The sequence below is a fragment of the Typopeltis vanoorti genome, chromosome 22, assembly GCF_054136105.1.
Source record: "Typopeltis vanoorti isolate ZY-2024b chromosome 22, IOZ_Tvanoo_1.0, whole genome shotgun sequence".
Lineage (NCBI taxonomy): Eukaryota > Metazoa > Arthropoda > Arachnida > Uropygi > Thelyphonidae > Typopeltis > Typopeltis vanoorti.
In genome coordinates, this window is record NC_143570.1 from 2,856,347 (window position 1) to 2,880,842 (window position 24,496).

General features: G+C 34.7%; 1 protein-coding gene across 1 annotated transcript in view; it reads left to right on the plus strand.

Annotated features, from left to right (window-relative positions):
- The window catches only part of Ppt2 (palmitoyl-protein thioesterase 2), an 88,347-nt gene that overhangs the window by 38,863 nt on the left and 24,988 nt on the right, over positions 1-24,496 (plus strand). Inside the window, exons 5-6 of the mRNA XM_090412331.1 lie at positions 7,144-7,196; positions 13,683-13,766. Coding sequence (XP_090268457.1) covers positions 7,144-7,196; positions 13,683-13,766 — 137 coding nt within the window. The remainder of the gene's footprint in view (positions 1-7,143; positions 7,197-13,682; positions 13,767-24,496) is intronic.

A 24,496-nucleotide genomic window follows, 5' to 3' on the forward strand; every position in this document is an offset into this window, starting at 1 on the left:
TATCCAACTGCCTCATAATTATAGATTTTATGAGGGTCCACTGATCAAATACATGAGTTTCTTCTATTTCTGTGCATGTGATGTGTTCCTTGTTCAGGCTGTCCTGTATTTATTACCATTCAGGCATCTTCCTTAGTAACACTTAGTAGCACCCACTTGAATTTCTCAATGTTTCCTAACCTGCGCTTTCACTTGTTGACATATTCTAAGCTGGTTTCATAGAAATTTTCAACTATCTCAAAAAATTTATTCTCATTAATTTCTCCTGACTCTACTAATATTTTCAGTTGTTTTTTGACATCAGCAGTTATAGACACTTCACTTTTTCTGGACTCTTAAATTGTTTACAAGATTTTCAGTGTTCGTGGCTATTTCTGTAGCTGAAATATTATCTTTTTCAATTGAGCTAATGTATGTTTGAACATAGGAAATTGTGCAACCACATTTCAAACAGGGATCTTCAAACAATTTTTGCAACATAACAGGGCATTTTTCTTGAGAAATAAAATAATAATGAAGCCCATCAAAAATGATTACAATTCTGTCAGTTGATGGACCCAAGGATAAAAATCTTGTATTTCCATGCTCTAACAATTTAGCTTAACAAAAGATTTTCAGTCCTTCAACTCTGACTGGATTCCCGACAATTTTTCTAAATGGACATTTTTTCGAATGTATAGTTTTCCGAATGTTCAATTCCAAATAACAGAATCTAAAATATTAATAAAAGTCATGCTAAAATAGATAGGCTTTTTAATAAAATAAGCTTAGACTAAGAATAGAATAGACTTAGAATTAGATAGAGAAAGCTGGGAAAAATATCATATCTAGAAAATGACATACAAAATAAGACCAATGTACAAAATACTAAAACACATAGATGTAAAAGAATTCTTGGATTACTTTACAGATCTTTGGACAGATAATACTGGCATCAAAAATAATTACACCAGAAACTTACAAAATACCTTAAATGATATGATAACAATGTGTTGAATTCAAGAACAACCTAAATAAAATAAAAAATGGCAAATCAGCAGCAGAAGATGGAATAAATTCCAAACTGTATAAATTTGCTGGAAAAAAATTTCATGATTAGTACAATTTTTAAATAAAATATATACAAATGGACAAATACCAATAGAATGGAATACAAGCATAGTAATACCTATATTTAAAAAGAGGGATAAAACAAAACCTGCTAACTACAGAGGTATTAGTTTATTGAATACAATTATAGACAAAATATACAGCAGAATACTTAATGAAAAACTAAAAATATACAGTAAAAAAATATTATTAGAATGTCAAAATGGATTTAGAAAAGGACACTCTACAATGGATACAGCTTTCTGTTTAAAACTACTTATAGAAAAAAGAAGAGAATTTAATTTGGAAACTCATCTTTTGTTTATAGATTACGAAAAAGCATTGGACAAAGTAAAAATATATATACTGTTTGATATATTACAAAGGATAAATATACCTAATATTTTACTACATGCAATATTAAATATATATAAAGATAATGAAATAAAAATAAATGAAAAGTTGTCTGAAAAACAATCTATAAACCAAGGAGTAAGACACTCTGTCTGTAACACTTTTCAATATTTACATTAATGAAATATTAATACAGTGGAACACCTTAAACAATCAAGGTATAAAAATTTCTCGAAATAACAAAATAAATACCTATTATTGCAGATTCAGGTAATAATATCAAATAAGGAAGACAATTTACAAAGAGCAATATATAATTTAAACATTATAGTAGAACAGTTTAGAATGAAAATTTACATAGATAAAACTAAAACAATGGCATTTTGTGGACAAACTCCAGTTAGAAGCAAAATAGTTATTAATAATAAAATAATATAACAGATAAATACTTTCAGTTATCTTGGATGTGAAATATCATATGAAGGAGAAAAAGACAAAATTAAAAACTTTAAAATTTTTACAGATTATGGGTCTGATAAATAGAACACTCAACCCAAATATAGTATAAAAAGAAACACGCTTGAAAATATACAATACTCTAGCAGTGCCCACATTATTATATGGCAGTTTATTTATTTATTCGTATGGAGTTTCCTCCCTATTTCTCCCCCGTCCCTACTGGGGCGAGTTGAGCCCCTTCATGGGGGGTTAAGTATTTATGACTGTAGATCGTGTGTGTGTTCATGGGGCCGGTTTGCCTGTTTGCAGGATGAAAAACCCCAGATAAACTGGTGGAAAAAACCTTGCTGTCCATGCCCAAGACTGGCTAACTTGGCTATGGCTGAGGAAGATCCGTAAGCTCCTCACGTCGTTGACGGGAATCAAACCTAGGACACTCCTTCCCCAGGTATATGGTTGTGAGGCACATAGCCACTAGGCTAACCGCACTTACATTATATGGCAGTGAAATATGGGCAATAAACAAAGAATAAAAAGAAGTGAAATGAGATTTATGAGAAGAACAGCAAAATACATTATTAGATCAAAAAAGGATTAAAGACATTTTAAAAGAACTAAAAACAAAATCAATAGAAGAAAAACTAAACAATTATAAACAAAAATGGATTGAACATGTAAACCAAATGGCCAACACTTGACATCCTAAACAAATACTAAAATATAAGCCAATTTGAAAGAGAAGGCAGGGTAGACCTCAAAAAAGGATATTGGTTGGATAATGAAACCAGAACAGACCAATATAGTCTGTTCTGGTAACAGACTATATTGGTCTGTTCATAACACTATTTCTAAGTCTACATCATCATAACACTAGTTACCCGTAATTAGTGTTATGATGATGATGTAGACTTAGAATACATGAATTTATTGACTTACTAAAAAGAGAATTGTATCCAATATATCGGAGGTAGTCAAGTCATTGGCCCTCTTCTTTGTATGTATGATATGATTGGATAATGCTTTTAATTCCTCTTCTGAACAACTGCCCACTTCCTTTTTGGTGCTGCCTTTACTATTCTACCCATTCTGAACCCATGTATCATTGTTTCAGAGTCAGCTTGTTCTTTTTGTAACTCTGTTATAACTGAATACAAACTGGGGTGGTGCTTTCAAACTACTTGCTGGAAGCGATTATGAAACCCTTCGCTCAGGTTTTTCATCCATTGTTGATTATGGACTCATATTGGTTCCACAGAGTATATGGATAACTAGGGGGTGTTGAACACCTTCTTTCCTGTGCTCTTCGGCCAGATATATAATTCAAATCGAAGTAAGTAATCAAAAATTGTTAAGATATCGTCACAGACCTCTTCTCTCAATTCCTTGAAGGCATCGACAACATCATCAACAGGGACAAACGCTAAAGCCAGTAGCATATGTAATTCGTCCTTTAGTTGACGATCTTCAGGGTTGTTATACAGTTTTTGTAGCCCCTCAACCTGGATCCTTCTGTACAAGGATTGGGATAAGTGGAAAAAACAGCAAGATACTGTTGAATTTGGGAATACAACACCTACGCTATTTATGATGGCCAATTCAAAGTCACACATTATTTGAGTTGGCTGCGTAACATCAATTGCTCTCATAAAAATATACATTCAGAAAAATGTCCATTCGGAAAAATAGTCGGGACCGATATATTGAAGTATTTGTATACTTTCGCTGCAAAACATTCAATATCAATTGGTAAACAGTCAACAACATCCTGGAGATAATTGTGTCTAATGTGTGCCCCACAACCAATAATCTCCCTCTTCAGTTCAGTTTCAAGTTTTTGCAGCACATTATTTTTGCCAAGTCTTTTGCAACCTCCAAAATTAGTGTTCGTGTTATCTGCACACACAGCAACAATTTTGTTTTGCAAGGCAAATTTGTCATTTATTTCCTTCACCATAGCACACTGTAGGTCAGATATTTCACCAGGTAAGGAAATAAAGTCTATAATTTTGTCATGAACACCACAATTTTGCAAAATGTGCTGCACAACAATTGGAAACAGTTTGATGTCGTTTTTGTTTGATGCATCTAAACTGACTAATGCTTTTTGTTTTATTCAAATGATCTGTTACTTCGCCTGATATGTATAGTGATAAAATGATGGCAATTATTGCTTCTGATTTGGTACATGCTGAAAATAAATTTTGGTTCATATATTTTATTTATCAATGTTGACAAGCAGTCATTTGCACAAAAACTTTGGCCGTGATGCACAGTATAATAAGCAACAAGAGTTTCACTTGCTGCAATTTTATCACTTTCACTATCACCATCACGTCTCACCATAAATGAGCTGATGTTTTTAACTGAAGCCAGAGTATTTTCAGTATTTTTATGTTTCTGACTACGTAGATGTTGGCTGATGTCACTTCTGCCTCCATAAGCAACGGAAAAATGGACACCACAATGTTGTCATTGTAATTTTAGTTTTAATCATTAGAACTGTAGTTTCACCTCTTTGACATTGCAAGGATAGATTTAAAACTTTAAAAAATAAGGCTTAAAACTTTAAAAAATATGAAATTCCAACCACCAGCATTGAATAACAAAGCCCCCAGTTAGCATACAGGCAAAACAAAAACTAACGCTACAGCAGAACAGACGGCGCATCTGAGATGCGCAAGTGTTACCAACATGCATTTTTTATTTTATCTGAATAAATCACTGCAGATATCGATATTTAGTATCGAACAGTGCAACTCCATGTTTATACAAATTACTGGTATTCATGATATTGATATACGAATATAGGACAAAATTGACATTTTTATTAAAACGACAGGATGGCCGGGAAATATGAAAAAACGGACTGTCCCATTCAAAACGGTACGTATGGTCAGCCTAATTATGGGATATCAAGGCAAGTGATGTGAAGTCATAGCTTCCTTATACAAGTTGTCCCAGTCCTGAAAATACTTCAGGTACAAACTTTGTTTGCTTACACTTGGATAAAGGATTAAACCAAGTATATAATTTCTTGGTATCTTTAATTTATAGTATAACCAAGTGAAAAAACTTCCAACAACCAGAGGAAGACCAAGATGTAAGTGGATTGATACAGTAAAAAGCGCCTTAGAAGACAGAAATATAAGATCTGATAATTAAGAGGGAGATGTTAAATCCTGTTTTATTTTTTGGCTTTTGGCTTATTATCTTTGAAGATCTGATAATGTTGGAATCTTGACAGATAACAGATTGATTTGGAGGAAAATTATTGATGTGAAGCTGGTATTGATATAAGTTTTTCATGTAGTACTATCATAATATCCTGTACACCCCTTGAGAGTACAAGTCAGGAATTTGATATGATGATGATGGTGGACATTACAATGTCGAATTATTTTAGTTTAGTTTACTATAAGTAGTTCTTTAAGTTGTCTTATTAGTTTGGATGTTGGTGATAGAGACACCATTGATTTGAAATGCAGTTACACAGGATATCAGATTTAAAAAAATATCAAAAATGACTTTGTTTCTTCAGTGTACCACAGTTACATAGTGCATATATGGACAAGCTATTGCTTGTATATGTTACTGTAAAAGGCCAAAAAGTGGTAAATCCTAGATTTTACCAGTAAATCCTAGTATTTATTATAGTGAGGTGGTACAAATCCGAAAAATGCTTGTAAACACTTCCATTTCGGGCTTTTACCAAACCATTTTGGTAAATGCCAGCATTTATCACACGAATTGGTAAAAGCCCATTTTGTTTACATTATAATAATTTGCCTTTAAATTTTACAATTTAAATTTGAAATATAATGTCCAGAATAACATTAAACATAACTGTTTTATTATTTTACTACATTTAATTAATGTATTATAAGAAAATGTTCATGAAATAAAAGTAATAACTTATTTACCTAACCTAAACCTATCTTTCCGACCATTTTGTTGTGTTGTTTGTTTCCATCCATGTTGCCAACGTTGTTTTCTTTAACACTTTTAGCTTCTTTCAACAGAGAGTTGTATCTCTCACTTGGTAAATAGTAAATAAAAGTTGTTATTATTATTATTCACTAATTCTCTCAAAAGATCGTAAAACTTTTTCCCCATAATATCACTGATTTTCATGAAGGGAATAAAAAAAAAAACGTAAAATATATTAGCACAAAAATAAACTGATTCTAGATCATAGCTGCTCACACCTATCTATACTTACACTCTACTTGGGCTTTTACCAGTTGGTGTTGGTAAATGCTGGCATTTACCGAAATGGGGTAAAAGCCCAAAATGGAAGCGTTTACAAGCCTTTTTCGGACTTTTACCACCTCACTATGGTAAATGCTAGGATTTACCAATTTTTGGGCTTTTACAGTAACATATACACAAGGTATTACTCTCATGGTATTGTTCAAGTTATTTACAGTAAGCATTGAAAGTTATGTTGTTATTGTGCATTGTACTTTGATTTCTGAGAACTAGGATAATTCATGTATGTATTAGATTTTATGCGAAAAATAAGTGAGACTGCAGTCAAAATTCATGAAATCCATGTGGCATTTTTTTGAAGAAGTATGCTGCTTCTGAAAAAAAAAAAAATCCACACTGCAGCCAAAGATATCATGATAAGTGCAATCTCATGCTTTGGTGTTTTCTTCAGTAATGAGGATGTTATGAGTTTGTGTCGCAGTGCTGGACTGTAGCCAGCATTCATATTTAGAAGTTTTAACCCAAATGTTTAATGCAGTATCCAGAAGTGGCTGTAAAAGTGAATATCTAATGAGTGAAAACTCCCAACTGTGACAATGGTACTTCACTCTCAACCAAATGTGTTACATATTTTGGCTAATTATCCTATCCTTTATGCTCAGAAATGTGGCATCATGTGACTTCCCACCCTCAGCAAAGAATAACTTTGAAAAGCAGATATGTTATTTATATAATTAACCAAAATGTACAGCAACTTTGGGTAATACAGAATACCATTTTGTGTCTGATATTCTGGATTACCCGAGGTTCCCCCAACAAGAACTTTTTATCCATTCCAAAAACTGCATGTGAAAGGTACTTTCAACATACAGAAACTTTAGAAAAAAGTCCTGAGTGCACTTTTTTCCCCCTCCAAAGTTTCTGTATTTTCTAAATCCTCAGACAACTTTAGCCAGTCCTTTTTAATTTGTTCTAGTAAATTATGGTATTGGTATCACTGAATTTTTAATACGTCTTTTCTTTTCATTGCAGATTATTTTACACCGTGGAAGGACAGTTGATTTCAGTAGGCAACTACTGGAATGGTAAGTAATAACACCAGTGCATCCTTTTTTTTTCTTCTGTTTTTTATTATGCAGGCTGAAATTAGTAATATGAAAGTAATAATGTTAATTACATTTTTAATTATGAATAATTCAAAAGTAATTTAAAATCAAATATGTGAGCTATAAATGGTTTTTTGATAAACATTTCTAAATATGTATGAATATATTTAATCTTAGTGATCATTAATATTATATTGACATTTTTAATGTAGGATATAATATTATTACCCTGAGAACTCTAATTGATGTGAATGTTATTCTGAATGTACAACTGGAAACCAAATGCAGCAAATTACAAATCATTTACCCTTCTGTTAGCACTTACTGTAGTCTGCAAATATTTGGTAACCACTAGTGATCAGTTGTGCAGCTGACAGGAATCAATTCTACTGCCATGTTTATAAAATGTGTGGCTGTTCAAAACATTGGTAATTTGTATTTATATTCACCTTTTGATGTGAGATATTTTTACTTTGAAAAATGAGTTCCATATGAAAAGAAGTTTCACAAAAGATATTCTAAATTTTAGAAGGCTTTTTTCACTTACTATATATTTTCTATATATATTTTTAAAGATTTTGATATGGCTTTTATGATGTAATAAATATCTGATCATCAGTTTATAGTTGCTACATGAGTGCATAAAGTCTTTGCTTTACAGAAATCAGCAGACTATAGGTTCAGATACCAACATGATAGGGATGTTTGTAAAACTCATTCCAGTTTTGAAAAATCACCTCAGCAGAGGTCTCAAGTTTCATAACACCATGTTTGATCTCCAAAAGTGAGGTTCTAACCTTTCCTTACCAGTAATAAGTTTTGAACCTTTTGTTGGTTTAGTTGACATCAAAAAAATGTAAACAATGCAATGTTTTTACTATTTTACTTTCTTACATTCTTGTATCTACAATTCTAAATGTGTAAAAATTATATTATGTCTAATACACAAGTCATGTGTCAAAATAGCCCTGAGCAATGGCAAAGTGAATTGTGTTTCTTACATCATGAGAGCGTGCCAGCTTTTTCAACTTACAAGTTTCTGGCTCACATCACATGTACTTCATCCACCATATTCACAAATTTGGTCTCTTGTGACTTCTTTTTATTCCCTAAGAAGATCTGTATTTAAAGGGTGAAGGTTTCAAGATTTAAATGATATTAAACAGAATGAATGCAACAGAGCAACTTAAAGCCATCCTTTAGAACTGGTCCAGAGATGCTTCCAGGAGAAGTAGGAAACACATTATGAACACTGTATTGAGGCAGAAGGAAAATAGTTTAAAAGAATATGTTCCTATAACTCATAAGCTTTTGTATATATTTTAAATAAATTATGTTGCAGAACTTTTTGATCAGATCGTGTATCATGAAGTGACAAAATAAACTGGAGACTATTGGAAGGAAAAGCTTAAAAATGGAGGACTGAGTACCACAAAAGGAATCAGAGATAAGAAAAGTTACATAAAAACTGAACATAAGGATATTCTGAATATCTAAAGTAAAATTACTTTGAGAAACTATTAAATGGGATATGCATTGACAGAAGAGTATCAGGAGAAATGTAACAATGAGTAATGAAGGTTGTTTTCTTGATCATAAATTAGTAAATAATAATATTTGGTTAACCGATCAAGTGTTGATCAATATTTTATTAATTAACTGGACCAACTAGTTTCGCCACACTTATCTGTTGGCTTCTTCAGGGCACTTACATATAGGTTTAAACACTCTCGCAATTATGCGTAACTGCAAAACTGACAAGAATAAAAACTGACTAGAATAATTACAAATGAAATAGTATCGAACGTGAGTGAAACACGTGTGTACAAGATCAGCTAACTGTTGCTGAGGAACTTTCTGTAGTTTGTATTAAAGTTCATTTCTTCCGTTTTTAAGGCTCTGATTAGGGTTTTCCATATCTCTGGCAGTATTAGGCCTTGATTTCTGTTAAGGTTCACAGTAGAATGGGCGACTATGGCTGCTTCTTTGAACATTCTTCAATGGTAATCTTCCTCTAAGTAGGGGGAACAGCTTTTGTCCCACTCGATGACATGGTTAGTTGTGGAGAAATGAGACGATAGCCCAGAAATGTCCTGTCTGTTGTTTTTGACATAGCCAATGTGCTCCTTTTGCCTGATTTCGAGGCTTCTCGAAGTCTGTCCGATGTAATTAGAGCCACATGAGCATGGAATATTATAGACTCCAGCATATTTGTAGAAAGGATGGTTGTCTTTTGGAGATCTTAGTAGTTTACGAATAGTATCTATAGGTTGAAATGCTACTCTTATTGAATGTGTGCCATCCAGATCCTTGGAATTTTCATGCCATCTTTGTTGTTGATATTTGGGTGGTTTATGAGGATTTTGCAGGATTCCTTAAATTTCCTTTCGTACCAGGTTTTTATGCGGTGTAAGGAGCAGGTGCTTTTCCAGTTGATTTGGTGTAAGGTGTTGAGTGCGTGGTCTGAGAGGCCTGCCACACCATAATGGTTATATTTAATGTGTCTAATGTGTTCTTTCTTGCGTATAGGGATTGTCCGTCCTGTTTCACCAATGTACGGTAAGTTACAGGTGCAGCGGATGCAATAGACTCCAGGATGTGCTAATGGGAGGAGAGGATCCTTAGAGGAGTTGAATATGGTTTTAAGTTTAGTGGGTGGTTTAAAGGTGGCATTGAGGTTATAATGTAGGATTCTGTTGATTTTTTCTGATAACCCTTTAATGTATGGGATGGCTATAGTTTTACTGTAATCTTAAACACCCTTAAAAAACAGAGCCACAACTATTTGCTCTAACCAGCAAGCCCCGAAACAAGAACTAAAAATGATTAGTGACACATTCATAAATAATGGCTATAACAAAAATACTGTTAATAAAATACTCTATAAAACTACAACAAAAACAAATCTAGATTACAGTAAAACTATAGCCATCCCATACATTAAAGGGTTATCAGAAAAAATCAACAGAATCCTACAGCATTATAACTCAATGCCACCTTTAAACCACCCACTAAACTTAAAACCATATTCAACTCCTCTAAGGATCCTCTCCTCCCATTAGCACATCCTGGAGTCTATTGCATCCACTGCACCTGTAACTTACCGTACATTGGTGAAACAGGACGGACAATCCCTATACGCAAGAAAGAACACATTAGACACATTAAATTTCCTTTCGTACTACCATAAAAACCTGGTACGAAAGGAAATTTAAGGAATCCTGTGAAATCCTGATAAACCACCCAAATATCAACAACAAATATGGCATGAAAATTCCAAGGATCTGTATGGCACACATTCAGCCTACCTAATATGAAAGATCCAGCATAAGTCAGGACTCTAGCCAATCCTTAGCTAGTATTAGAAACCATTCCATACCAACTGGTTGGAATGATGTTAATATATGTATATAGTAGACAACACTAATAATAGGACCCTAGCATTGATGTATAATTTTTTATTTTATTATTATTATTATTTATTTATTTTTTTTTCTTACCAGAGGTCAGGCCAACAATTGTTGTAGCGGTTGTTCAGTGTCTTTAACAACCCAGTTTGATTGTAGTATAGCTTATTTCCTGTGTAAAATTGTATGCTCCAGAAGATGACCTTGACATAAAGGTCGAAACGTCAAATGTAAATTTTAGTGATATTAAACTAAAGTTTTTATTCAAATACGGTAGTTGTCTCCATAATTTTCAAAAATGCATTTCCTTATTAAGTGATGTAAGTTGAACATGCACTTGAAAATAAGTCAAGACAAAATGTTGAAAAATGTGGGGGGGGGGAGAAGAAACTGGATTCAGTCAAATAGAGGTTGTCAGGATGATTTTTACATTACAAAAAATAGTTAAAAATTCAAGAATATAGTCAAAATCTTTATTTAAGTTTTCTAGATCTGGAAAAACATATGATAAAACATATGATAAGAGAAAAGCTCTTCGAGAGCAATATATAGCCTACTTTAGTTGCAAGCAGCAGTTAGAATTGAAAAATGTACAGAAGATGGTTTGATATAAAATCATGTAGTAGAACACACTATTTTCACTGTTATTTATAATTGTATACATATAATTTATATGCAGTGCTTGGAAAAAAGTCAACAGATAGCATAGTGTGAGGAACAACAGCCATTGCACCCACCTTAATAAGATATAGGACCTCCTTTTGCTGCAGTGACTGCAAAAATCCTATGAGGCATATCTTCCACAAGCATACAATAGCGAGCAATGAGGAATTTTGAACCATTCTTTCTGTAGACATGTAATAAGGTTCTGGACTGTTGTGAGTCCAGTTTATCCCACAGATGTTCATTGGGGTTGAAACCAGGTCTCTGTGGAGGCCAGTCAAGTGTGGTGATGTTTATGTCCATAAACTATGCACTTACAGCAGCAGTCTCATGACATGGTGCATTGTCTGGCTGAAAGAGACAATGGTCATTTCTGTATAAACACTATAAAGTAGGAAGCATTGCATTTTCAGAATGTTCAGATACCTCTTGGTGTTCAGTGTTCACCACAGAGATCTGGGACCAAACCAGGAACGACTGGACTATACCATCACACCGCCACCTCCAAATTTTATAGTTGGTGTTACACACTCTGGTAAGAGACGTTCACCAGGCATCCACCACACCCCCGCCTGCTCATCTGCTTGGAAGAGGTGTAGCAAGATTTGTCACTCTAACACAGCTTTCCAAGCTCCCACTGTACATGCTGCTGCATGTTGTTTCAGGTAATATGGGATTTGTATATTGCAGTCCTACCATGGAACTCCATGTTGTGAGCCTCAGTTCTGAATGCTTTTTTGCAGATTTGTGTTTCAGTCAGAGCCCAGAAATCCAAATTCAATGTATTCATTGAGTAGTCGCCAGCTTAGTATAATCAGCTCTAGAGCACAACTTTTATAATTGAGAATCTTGCATAACCAGGATATAGAAAAGGTCTTTGGATCCTAATGGACCAGAAGATCTTTATTATTTTTTTTTTTTTTGTATTTTGGTTATTCCAGATTCTTCTGAAGCAGCATTTGGTATATTGTTTCTGATATGGTTGGAGGTGATTTGTCTTGGTCATCTATGCAGAAGTGTAAGGTAAAGAATGATGTCAACCAGTCAGCTTTGTCTTTAGGGTTACAGCAGTGTCATTTGGGGAGAGAGAGAGAGCAGAGAGTACAGATGGACAGCATTTGTGCCAAATAACCTTTAGAGGGAGAACAGGACAACTGTTTTTCAAAGTCAGATTTAGATTTGTGTTGCAGTTGTCATTCTCTTCATTCTAGGCTGAGGGAAATCTTCAGCTTCACCATCATTTTGAGGGTAAAGCTGAAGATTTTATCTTAAGCTACTTTTGTCATGCTTATTTTTTTATTTTATTTATTTATTTATTTATTTTTTTGTCCTCTTTGATTGTCTTAACACACTTGTTGGAAAAACTAGAACTTGGATAGAGTAGAGAATGAAGATAATCATTCTAGCATGAATAATTTCCGTATCTCAATTAAGGTGAGCATTTTGATGTGGAGTGTGGAAACAGTTTGACTATAAAAAAAAAGCAATAAAAGTCCGATAGGTCATCTCCACCTGATGCCATTCTAACGCCAAAGGACCTAAGATTGAGTGTGACTAAGGGAAGGACATTCCATGGAGATGAAGCCTGTACAAGATAATATGTCTTCATTACCAAGAGGTGAGGTGAGGTGACTTTTTTACAGTATGCTTAGAAGGAGAACAGGCTAAGAAAAGATCCAGGGTATTTGGGTGAGTGGAGAGAGTTGTCTGGTATTGGTTGGTAGATGGACAGTTTGCATTAGATCATTGAAGGAAAAATGGTTACATTAAGTCTGATATCAGAATCAGAGATATTAAACTCACCTCAATATTAGAAAACAACAGATATTAGTTTCAGAATGTGCAAGCAAAGCTAATCTGAGGTATAAGTGGTATGGTCATTTGAACAGAATGTTAGAGGAAAGATTAACAAAATAGGTATTCTGTGGCAGGAAAAAGACCCAGAGAAAGATCACAGTCTGGGTGGATTGATGCAATCAGAAGACCAAAACATAAACTCTGATAAATAATACATTTGGAATAAAATTGTAGATAGGAGGTACATAAGCAGAACCTCTTTTTGGTATGGGAACATGGAAGCATAATATCACATCTTAGTGTAGTGACATTGAAAACTTATGCTAACTCCTCTGTACACATACGTGAAACCTTTAATAATGTAAACTTAATTGTTTACACTATCATAATAATCTGTACATAACAGGAACTAATGATGACTTTTACAATTTAGTATAAGAGGAGAATGCTGTTCGATAACTTCATTTTTCAGAATCAGTCTGTAAAATCAATTTTTCATATTAAATTACAAGTACATTTTATAGAATTTCTATAAGAATGCCTTTAAAGAGATGTTTTAAATTGAAATGGTTATAGTAACATTCATAATACATTTCAGATCCTCATCATGAAGAAATCTATCTTAACAGGAGTGTTTTCCTTCCACTTATCAACAATCAGATCAAGCATGAAAAGAATAATGGTTAGTTATAAAATATATTTAATAATGTTTCACTGATGATATGTGACAAGCATGTTCTTATCTTTGCTAGTGAACTTATTCACAGGAACTAAACAATAATTATTAAAGACAGATTTTTTAACTAGGACTGTATTCATATTATGCTGAAATATAACATAATTTATTGACATATACAGAGTACACTTCCCTACCTAGTGTACATAAGCAGAACCTCTTTTTGCTATGGGAACATGTAAGCATAATATCACATCTTAGTGTAGTGACATTGAAAACTTATACTAACTCCTCTGTACATAAGCAAAACTTGTTACTACCATTGAAATATGTAAACGTATTGTCACATTGGTCTTCTTCTTCTCTTCTGTTTAAGACGGGTTGAGTCTTCTCTTGAGCAGGATCTTCCAGTTTTCTCTATTCCTTGCTGTTCGGAAAAGTTCCTTATATGTTCTGCATCCCGAGATGTTCTTTATTAATTTCAGCCAGGTAATTCTTGGTCTTCTTTTTTCAGTTGGAAAAGTATTGATTAGGACGTTAGGCAGTCTGCCTGCGTCCATGTGTACAGCGTGGCCAAACCATCTCAGTTGTTTTCTAATTTTTTCTATTATTGTCTTTTTATACAATAGTTCTTGTCTGACTGTGATGTTTGTTTTCTTTTCTATTCAACTTGTTCTATTTATTTTTCTTAAGCATTTCATTTCAAATGCCAGCAGTTTTTTCTCCTCTCTTTTTTTAACTGTCCACGCTTCTGCTCCATAGATGACCGTTGGTATAATTATTGCTTCATATAATTTGATTTTGGCTTGTTTAGATATCTTGTTTGTTTTCCAGATTTTCTGTAATTTTCCCATGGTGGTCCATCCTATCGCTATTCTGTGTTTGATAACTAATATTTAAGGAATTGACAGCGTATACTGGAAATATAGATTAAATAAACTTTAATATACACTTTCCGATATTTCGGCGAACGTTACGTTGCCATCTTCTTGGGAACTTACTAAAAGGACACGTGCACACAAGTACTAATACAACAAATGAGACTGAGGCTAGGACGCTAGCGTTTTCCTAAAGTCCTGATGGTGCCCCCTGGCGGGCTATATTGGTAGTTCTTGGCCTTTGGGCTGAAGTTCTTTTGATAAAAGTTTCCCAAATTTGGGGCAGTTTCATGCATCCAAATTTGTTGAGGTTTGGCATGTTCCTAAGGGCCGAGGCTGATTCCATGAATAGTCTTTCATACTTGAACTTGCTGCGGTGTATTACTGTGGCTTTCTTCCATCTTATTCTGTGGCGAGTATCCAGAGCGTGGTCTGCAAGCCCAGAGTGGCTGTACTGGTGGAATCGGATGTAATCCTTGTGTTCTGAGATTCTGATATTTGCTGTCCTGCCTGTTTGGCCAAAGTAGGACAGTTTACAGCTGCAAGGGACCTGGTATACACCAGGTAGGTCTAGGGGAAGTGGTTGGTCTTTGGTAGAGCGGATAAGGGATGCCAGTTTTCTATGTGGTCTGTAACAAGTGGTCAAGTCATGTTTTTTTAAGATTTTATTGATTTTTTCTGAGGTGCCTCTGATGTAGGGAATAGTGATGGATTTAGAGTAATCTTTTTTGTGAGGGGGAGGGGGTGGTGGGTTGTGGATAACTGGGTTAAGTATTTTTTGGATTTTTTGGAGGGGGTAGCCGTTGGCTGAGAAAGTGTCACGGATGTGATTTAGTTCAGAGGTTAGGGCTTGATCATTAGAACAGATTATTTTTGCCCTGTTGAATAATGTTTTAATAACTCCATATTGTTGTGAGGGGGTGGGGGTGGGATTGTTGGTGGATGTATCTGCCTGTATGGGTGGGTTTTCTATAAACTGAGAAAACCAAGGTTCCATCAGGTTGGCGGGTGACTAGTGTGTCTAGGAAGGGGAGGTTATTGTTTTCCTCTTTTTCCAGGGTGAATTTGATTCTAGGGTGTTGGTTGTTCAAGTGTGTTAGGAAGGAGAGGAGTGAATCCGGGCGATGTGGCCAAATAGCGAAAACATCATCAACATAGCGAAGCCATATGGTAGGTTTTTGTGGGGCTGAGTTTAAGGCTTTCTCTTCAAACATCTCCATGAAAAAGTTGGCCAAGGGTGGGGAAAGTGGTGAACCCATGGCTGTCCCCTCTATCTGTTTGTAGAATTTTTCCTGCCAAACGAAATAGCCTGAGTTCATTGTAAACTGAAATAGGGCTGAGATATCGGGAGGAATATCAGCCCTATTTCAGTTTACAATGAACTCAGGCTATTTCGTTTGGCAGGAAAAATTCTACAAACAGATAGCGGGGACAGCCATGGGTTCACCACTTTCCCCACCCTTGGCCAACTTTTTCATGGAGATGTTTGAAGAGAAAGCCTTAAACTCAGCCCCACAAAAACCTACCATATGGCTTCGCTATGTTGATGATGTTTTCGCTATTTGGCCACATGGCCCGGATTCACTCCTCTCCTTCCTAACACACTTGAACAACCAACACCCTAGAATCAAATTCACCCTGGAAAAAGAGGAAAACAATAACCTCCCCTTCCTAGACACACTAGTCACCCGCCAACCTGATGGAACCTTGGTTTTCTCAGTTTATAGAAAACCCACCCATACAGGCAGATACATCCACCAACAATCCCACCCCCCCCCCTCACAACAATATGGAGTTATTAAAACATTATTCAACAGGGCAAAAATAATCTGTTCTAATGATCAAGCCCTAACCTCTGAACTAAATCACATCCGTGACACTTTCTCAGCCAACGGCTACCCCCTCCAAAAAATCCAAAAAATACTTAACCCAGTTATCCACAACCCACCACCCCCTCCCCCTCACAAAAAAGATTACTCTAAATCCATCACTATTCCCTACATCAGAGGCACCTCAGAAAAAATCAATAAAATCTTAAAAAAACATGACTTGACCACTTGTTACAGACCACATAGAAAACTGGCATCCCTTATCCGCTCTACCAAAGACCAACCACTTCCCCTAGACCTACCTGGTGTATACCAGGTCCCTTGCAGCTGTAAACTGTCCTACTTTGGCCAAACAGGCAGGACAGCAAATATCAGAATCTCAGAACACAAGGATTACATCCGATTCCACCAGTACAGCCACTCTGGGCTTGCAGACCACGCTCTGGATACTCGCCACAGAATAAGATGGAAGAAAGCCACAGTAATACACCGCAGCAAGTTCAAGTATGAAAGACTATTCATGGAATCAGCCTCGGCCCTTAGGAACATGCCAAACCTCAACAAATTTGGATGCATGAAACTGCCCCAAATTTGGGAAACTTTTATCAAAAGAACTTCAGCCCAAAGGCCAAGAACTACCAATATAGCCCGCCAGGGGGCACCATCAGGACTTTAGGAAAACGCTAGCGTCCTAGCCTCAGTCTCATTTGTTGTATTAGTACTTGTGTGCACGTGTCCTTTTAGTAAGTTCCCAAGAAGATGGCAACGTAACGTTCGCCGAAATATCGGAAAGTGTATATTAAAGTTTATTTAATCTATATTTCCAGTATACGCTGTCAATTCCTTAAATATTAGTTATTATGTCTAACCAGCGTATAAGCCTCTCAACAAGAATTCTGTGTCTGATTGTTTTGAGTTCATCTATTGTTTCTGTTAGTTTTGATCCAAGGTACATGAAGTTGTCTACTTGTTCTATTTGTTCTCTGTTTAGGGTGGCTGAGATAGTAGTTCTGTTCCTCCCTATTTTCATCACTTTTGTCTTTTGTATATTTATTGTCATGTCATATGTTTTACAGGTTTCGTTTAGCTTGTTTATCAACCTTTTTAGTTCATTTGGGGTTCTTGCAATAAGGACGAGATCATCTGCATTTTTGATATTATTTATGTTTAAACCATTGACATTGATTCCAGGCTCATTGTCTATTGCCTTCTTTACAACTTCGTCTAGATATATGTTGAATAGTCATCGGGATAATGGGCATCCTTGCATTACTCCTTTTTGGATCTCTATGGGTTCTGTTGTGATTTTATCCTTTTTAATTATTGCATTTGTCTTAGAGTAATATTTTATCAGAAACTGTATTATATATTTGTCTATTGCTTTTTCTAGTAGAACTTTAAGAAGGATTTCTCTATTGATGTTATCGAAAGCTTGTTTAAAGTCCACAAAACAACAATATAGTTCTTTATGGTCTTCCCAGCGGAGCTCTGCTAGTTGGTGCAATGTGAAAATTTGTCTTAAACTAACAAAACTCTTTTATTATATAAAAAGTTTTGTAATTAGATAGTTTGTATTAAGCTGATAACAACAGAAATGAGTTGCTTAAGGATTCAAGTTAGTTAACTAGGAAGAGACTTATATTTTGTTCAGATATGAGGCATAGGATGGTTTTGGGAACCTGATGGCTATTATAATTTTATTGATCTCCTAATTTGTTAATTTATTAATTTTCTTCTCCTTCTTTGTGTAGCTTCCTCAGTGCAAGGGTGCAGCACCATGTCCTTCCAGTCCTTTCTATTGGCAGCTCTTTTTTTTGTTTCAGCATAGTCACATGATCCTGTTCATGATCTTATATCATCAAACCATGTCCTCCTTTTTTTACCTCTTGATCCTCTTCCCATAATCTTTCCTTCTAAAACTGTTAGTGTCCTCTGTCCTGCTAGTATCATCTTTCTCTAGGTCATTTCCTGCAATAAAGATTTCTGTGTTTCCATTCTCTGTAGTACCTCTGCATTTGTCATGTTCTCTGTCTATGAGATTTTCAGGGCTCTTCTGTAGCACCACATTTCAAAGGTCTGTTACCTTACTCTCTACTTGAATACCCAAGTCTCACTTCCATATGTGAAAACTGGCAAAACTAATGTTCTTATCATTCTCTTCCCACAGAACTTCTGAACAGATCTTTATTTTTCCAGAAGGAATCTTTAGCTATGGTGGTTCTTATTTTTATTTCTTTATCTTGTTATCCATCTGCAGTAAAGTAGGTACCTAAATATTTGTATTCTGTTGTATGCTCAGTTTGTGAATATTTCTGGCTCAGATCTATTTTTTTATTTATTTATTTATTTTTGAGATTCTCATAAATTTGTTCTTTTTTGGCATTTAAGTGTAGGCCAAAATCTTTACCATCTTCAGTTAGTAGGTGCAATAATTTGATTAATTTGTTTGTTTTCTGCAATTAGAATGGTATCATTAGCATATCTAAGATTGTTGTATTTTATACCATTGATACTGATTCCTATATTTTGTTTTATTAATTTTAGCAGAGCAAAAACAAACTGTTTCACAGTGCACACATCATCCTGCAGTCCCAGATAGCATCAAGACCTTATGTGTGTAAACATGTATTTAGGCTTAAGTGCTGGTTTACACTTGTAGTAAAATTTAATGGAACAAATAACAGTACAAAGAGAAATAATTAAACAGCAGGTTTAGTTATTGCAATATTTCATCTCTGTCACAGAGCCATCTTCAGGAATACAATATTAAAATTGTAATCTCACACACACATTAAATAGAAGAAATTAGACTATTTAGAGCCTAAAGTCCTATGAAAGATGCCCTCTATGGGTGTTGTTGGTCTAGGAATTGAAGTTTCCCAAATCTTGGGAAGTTAACCACAACCATATTTATTAAGATTAGGCTGTTTTTTTTTTTTTATGATTTGACTGATTTCTCAACAATATTATGTCATCAAAACCCTTGTCAACAGAGCTTCCATCTCCTCACATCCTTCTCAACATACAGACTACAGTAATGCCATTACTAATCTCTATATCTGGGGCACTTCAGAAAAAATGGCCAAAGCTTTAAAGAAATCTCTGGCTACTTTCAAGCTCCATTTGAAACTGCCTTCCCTTCTCTGCTCTCCTAAGGAGCCAGCCTAGTTGGCCTAGCAGTTAGCTTATCCACTCTCCAGCCAAGTGGCTGCAGGTTCAAATCCCACCAAGGGCAGGAATGTGTGATTGTCTTATTAACTGTTTACCATATGTACTGCTGTGACCTGTGTCCTGGCGTAGTATGACCTTTGATGTCTTTGCACCATAAAAATCATTAAATCTCCTAAGGTCACTTCCTTCCCTCTCTGTTCCATTGTGTTAACAAGGTTCCTTGTTTTTGTAACTTATATTATGGTCAAACTCGGAGATCTGCTGACATTGCCTAGATGAATGCAAAAAAATACATCTGCTATCACAACTATGGTTAGTCAGATGTAGCTGACCATGCCTTGGATATCTTGCAAAATACAAACTTGAAAGACTCTTTTTAGAATCAGCAGCAGATTTAAAAAAACACAGCCTAATCTGAAATCAGACTGTTTCAGAACCAAAACTTCCCAAGATTTGGGAAACTTTAATTCTCAGACCTTCTACCCAACAGCTAAGGCTAGCGCTAGCCTATTTTGTTTTACTTGTTTGCTGAGAATGGCCAATGTTTCTGTTTTTTCCTGTATTTTCATAATTTTTGCCTTTTTTTTTTAATGAAAACGTTTATACTAAATTTGTATTGCAGTATGGTAAGAAGGGGGAAGGAATCATCAGTCATCCAAACTGCTTTCTTATGAACAGTAGCATCAAGAATTGTTAGAGGTTTTAGGTGCACCATCTCAATGTGAGAGCAGTAGTCCAAGCTTGAGCAGATTTGGCATTTGTATAGACTAAGTAATGTCTTTAGCTGAAAAGGATGCCAAGTTTTGGAAGCTGAGGATGTTATAGAAGTGATGTGATATGCCAGGAAAGACTAGGAGTAAGAGTCGTTGGAGGAGAGAGAGCGATCTAGTCACGACTGTTGAGTTGAATGTTTTGAAAGGTATGTGGAGATGAACTAAGTTTTTTTTTTTTTTTTTTTTGTGAGAAAATAGGGAAAACTATGTTTTGGAAGCAGAGAAAAAGCACCTTCCACCATTACACATAGTGAGTATCCAGAATAAAAAAGCTGACAATCCAATTATAAAGGGAGAAAGGCAATCTATAAGATGGCAAATTACTTAGAAGCTGTCAATGCCACAACCTTCAAATGCTTTGGAAATATCAAGCGTATCAACAGAGGTTTCTCTAAACCTTACCATGGATTAGTTCAGAGATGGGTGATGTAGGCAAGGAGATCTGCTGTCGATCTTGATTGGCAAAATCCATATTGGTGATTACTGAATAGTTGATTATTGAATGAAATCATTCATTCAGACATGGATGATTTTTGTAACAAGATTACAAGTATCTGGATCTGGAGAATGGAAACAATAGTATGACAATGAAAAGGAGAAGAAGAAGAAATCTCAGAGGTCTTTCTAGATAGAGATTGAGTAGGTTGTAAATCAAGTTAGAGTTTTTGTCTCAAGCTGCTTGTGATAAGCTGTTTTATTTACTTGGACCACTATGGCACATTTTGGAAACCATGGCTTGGGTATAGGGTGGGAATTTTGAACAGAGTGGTGAATGAAATCATTCATTCCAACATGGATGATTTTTGTAACAAGATTACAAGTATCTGGATCTGGAGAACGGAAATAATAGTCTGACTATGAGAAGGAGAAGAAATCTCAGGTCTTTCGCTTGGTATTGCTATAGCATCAAAGTACACAAGATTGTAAATGCCTGAGGTGAGGGCATTCAACTAGATGAAACTTAGATAAGATGAGATATGTGAGTGGAGAGGATTGTTAGGAATTCTAGTTAGGATATGAATGATTTGAATGTGTAAGAAAAAAAAAATTTTTTTTGTAAGATCTTTTACATTTTTACATTTTATGGGGAATTTTTTGTGGAAGTTGTTTTTGTTTTTTTGTTTTAACCACAGTGGCACTATATTTATTTTGGTTTTACTGTCATGTTAGTATTTTAAAGATAAAGTGTAAAATGGCATGCTTCCCTTTCAAAAATTTTTGGGAGGCTATATAAATGAGGAGTTCTTCCAAAATGAGTGTGCAACTTGTCCAAAGTATTGGAAGTGAACTCCTTGTTTATATGACTCTCCCAAAAATTCATAAAGAAGGTTATCCAGTAAGACCCATCGTGAATTGTATTGACTCTCCTACCTATAGAATTGCTAAATTTCTGTCACGTTTATTAACTGCCCATATTGGACAATCCAGATCATTCATCAAGAATTCCACACATTTTCTTGAGAAAATCAAGGATATTCAAATACAAGAGTCATATTTGTTAGTCAGCTTTGACACTGTTTCCCTTTTTAACAACATTTCATTATCTAACACTGCTAATTTACTATATGATGATTATCCTCCTGATATTGCAAAGATTTTTGAATTTGTTATAGAATCAGGATATTTCAGCTGGAAAAACAAGCTCTATAGAGAAGTTGAAGGCACTGCCATGGGTTACCATCTGTCGCCACCTTTGGCAAACTATTTTTTGAACCATCTGGAAGATATCTTGTTCTCATCCATTCATCCCCAACCCTCTCATAGGTTTCATTATGTTGATGATGTCTTTGCTGTTTGGCTCATTCTGAAAATGAACTTATCACTTTCCTGCAACAGATCAATAGCCTTCACCCACACATTCAATTCACCATGGAAAAAGAAAAGGCTGGTAATTTACCATTCTTGCATATATTTCTTACATGCACAGCCTCCAGTAATTTATCAACCAGTGTTTATCAAAAACCTACGTCTACTGGTAGATACATTCATCAAAAGTCTGCTCATCACCTCTCAAAAAATTGGTGTTATCAAGTCTTTAATAGAGCACATAATGTGTGCTCCTCTCCCTCATACTTACAACAAGAACTTCTCACTATCAAAACGCTAATGGAATTTAATGATTACAACCCTAATCAAATCCAGCAGATAATCGACTCCTATGTTCCAACACCTCAGAATTCTTTAACAGACTTCAGGGTTCCAATCCCTTATATTTCTGGCATCTCTGAATCGATTGGTAGAATTTTGAAGAAGTATCATCTCACCACATATTTTTATCAAAATTTCTCATCTATTGCTATCTACAAAAGATAAACTATCACCTCTATCATTAGCTGGCATTTACCAGATACCTTGTGAATGTAATCTGACATATTATTTATTAGTAATATTATTAATAAATAATATTTTTAATAAATATTATTTAATTAAAATAATAAATAATACAAGGTACATACCTGAGATATGTACCTTGTATTCCCATTTCTTTGATTTGCTTGTTTCTATGCACTGATCATGTACTGTTATTTTCAGTAAGAAATATCTGTGCTTTCATTTCATTAAAGTACAGATAGTACTTTACTGTGGTTATTGTGTAATTTATTGTTTATAGTCATGCCACATGTACTTTTAAAGATTAACCTTTGGCATTGTAGTTGCCTTGGTGTTTACACTACTTAAAAGACAAACTCTGGCATGTATATAAGCACATTTATTATGTGCTTAAATTGGGTTTCATTGACAGCTGTTCCAAAATGTTGGTTCTTATCTATATTTTCATATGTGCTCTGCTAATTTTCTAATCTTGTTTTAAGTTTATTTCTATATTTGACTATAAAACATGGCTAGATCCATAACACCCTCTATTTTAGTATAATAGATGACTTTCCTAGCATGCTGATGTATATCTGATAATGTCATTGCATTTTGTTTGCTTCTGCCTTGTGTACAACTTGTGTCTTGCTAGTGAACCTTTAGGTAGGTACTTATTGTAAACAAAATAAAAACCCTAAATATGTCTGAGAAATGTAAAAGTGATAAAAATACGTGTATTCACAGTGGAAAAAAGAGGCATATTATAACTATGAAGACTAAAAGTAGAAATTATTGAACAACATAAAAAAAAGTTAATAAGGTCAAAGGCATTGTATATGCTTACAAATTGAATGAATTGACTGTTAGAACTATTATAAAAGAAAAGGCTTGCATTATGCAGCATATGAAAAATTCAGCCATTGCATCCATGATCACTTCCATAAATAGAAGAAAAATGGACAATTTTGATCGAAGATATGCAACAATGAATGCTGATAAGTCTTATGCTTATACATGAGAAAACCCAATATACTATTGCATACTATAAACTGATTTACAACAACAAAAAAAAAAGCTGCAGTAATACAGATTACACATCCATTATTACATATTTGTAATGAATATGTAATACTGTTTGTATTAGTTTTCTTACAGTTATATATTCTTTTATATTTATATACTTTATATAATACTGAATAAACTTTCATTTTCTCAGCACCATTTGACTTATGGTTTTTTAACTTGCACAGAAACCTTTTGAATGAATTAACCATAACTTGAGGATTTATTGTATTCTGATGGTGAACAGAATACTGCACATCAGAATAGTGATCAGTTGGAGTTCAGAGAGATTGCTTGAACTCCATGTTTATTATTTTCGCATCATATTGCAAAGATTTTGTTACCATCCTTATAAGTATCTAGTAATCCCTTTGGGTTTTTGTTTCCTGTTTCTTCTTTTTTGTGCATTTCTTGGCTGAGGTGACACCCTCATATTTCCATTGATTGATAATGTTGCCTGCAGTGATTTTGGATGATGCCAGATCAGTGAGCTGTCCATTACAAATGGATAAGTCATTGATATTACATCATATGATAACACCTCTTTCATAGTCTGTAAGTTCTTTGCATGCCACCGACAATATGTAAATATTGTAGTTCACTTTGCGGATATATGTTTGCCTTATACAGGGTGTTCGGGATAAATTTGACAGTTTCGTAAGGAAAAAGAAAATCTTATTTGTATCTATTAAATTTAATGAATTGACAAA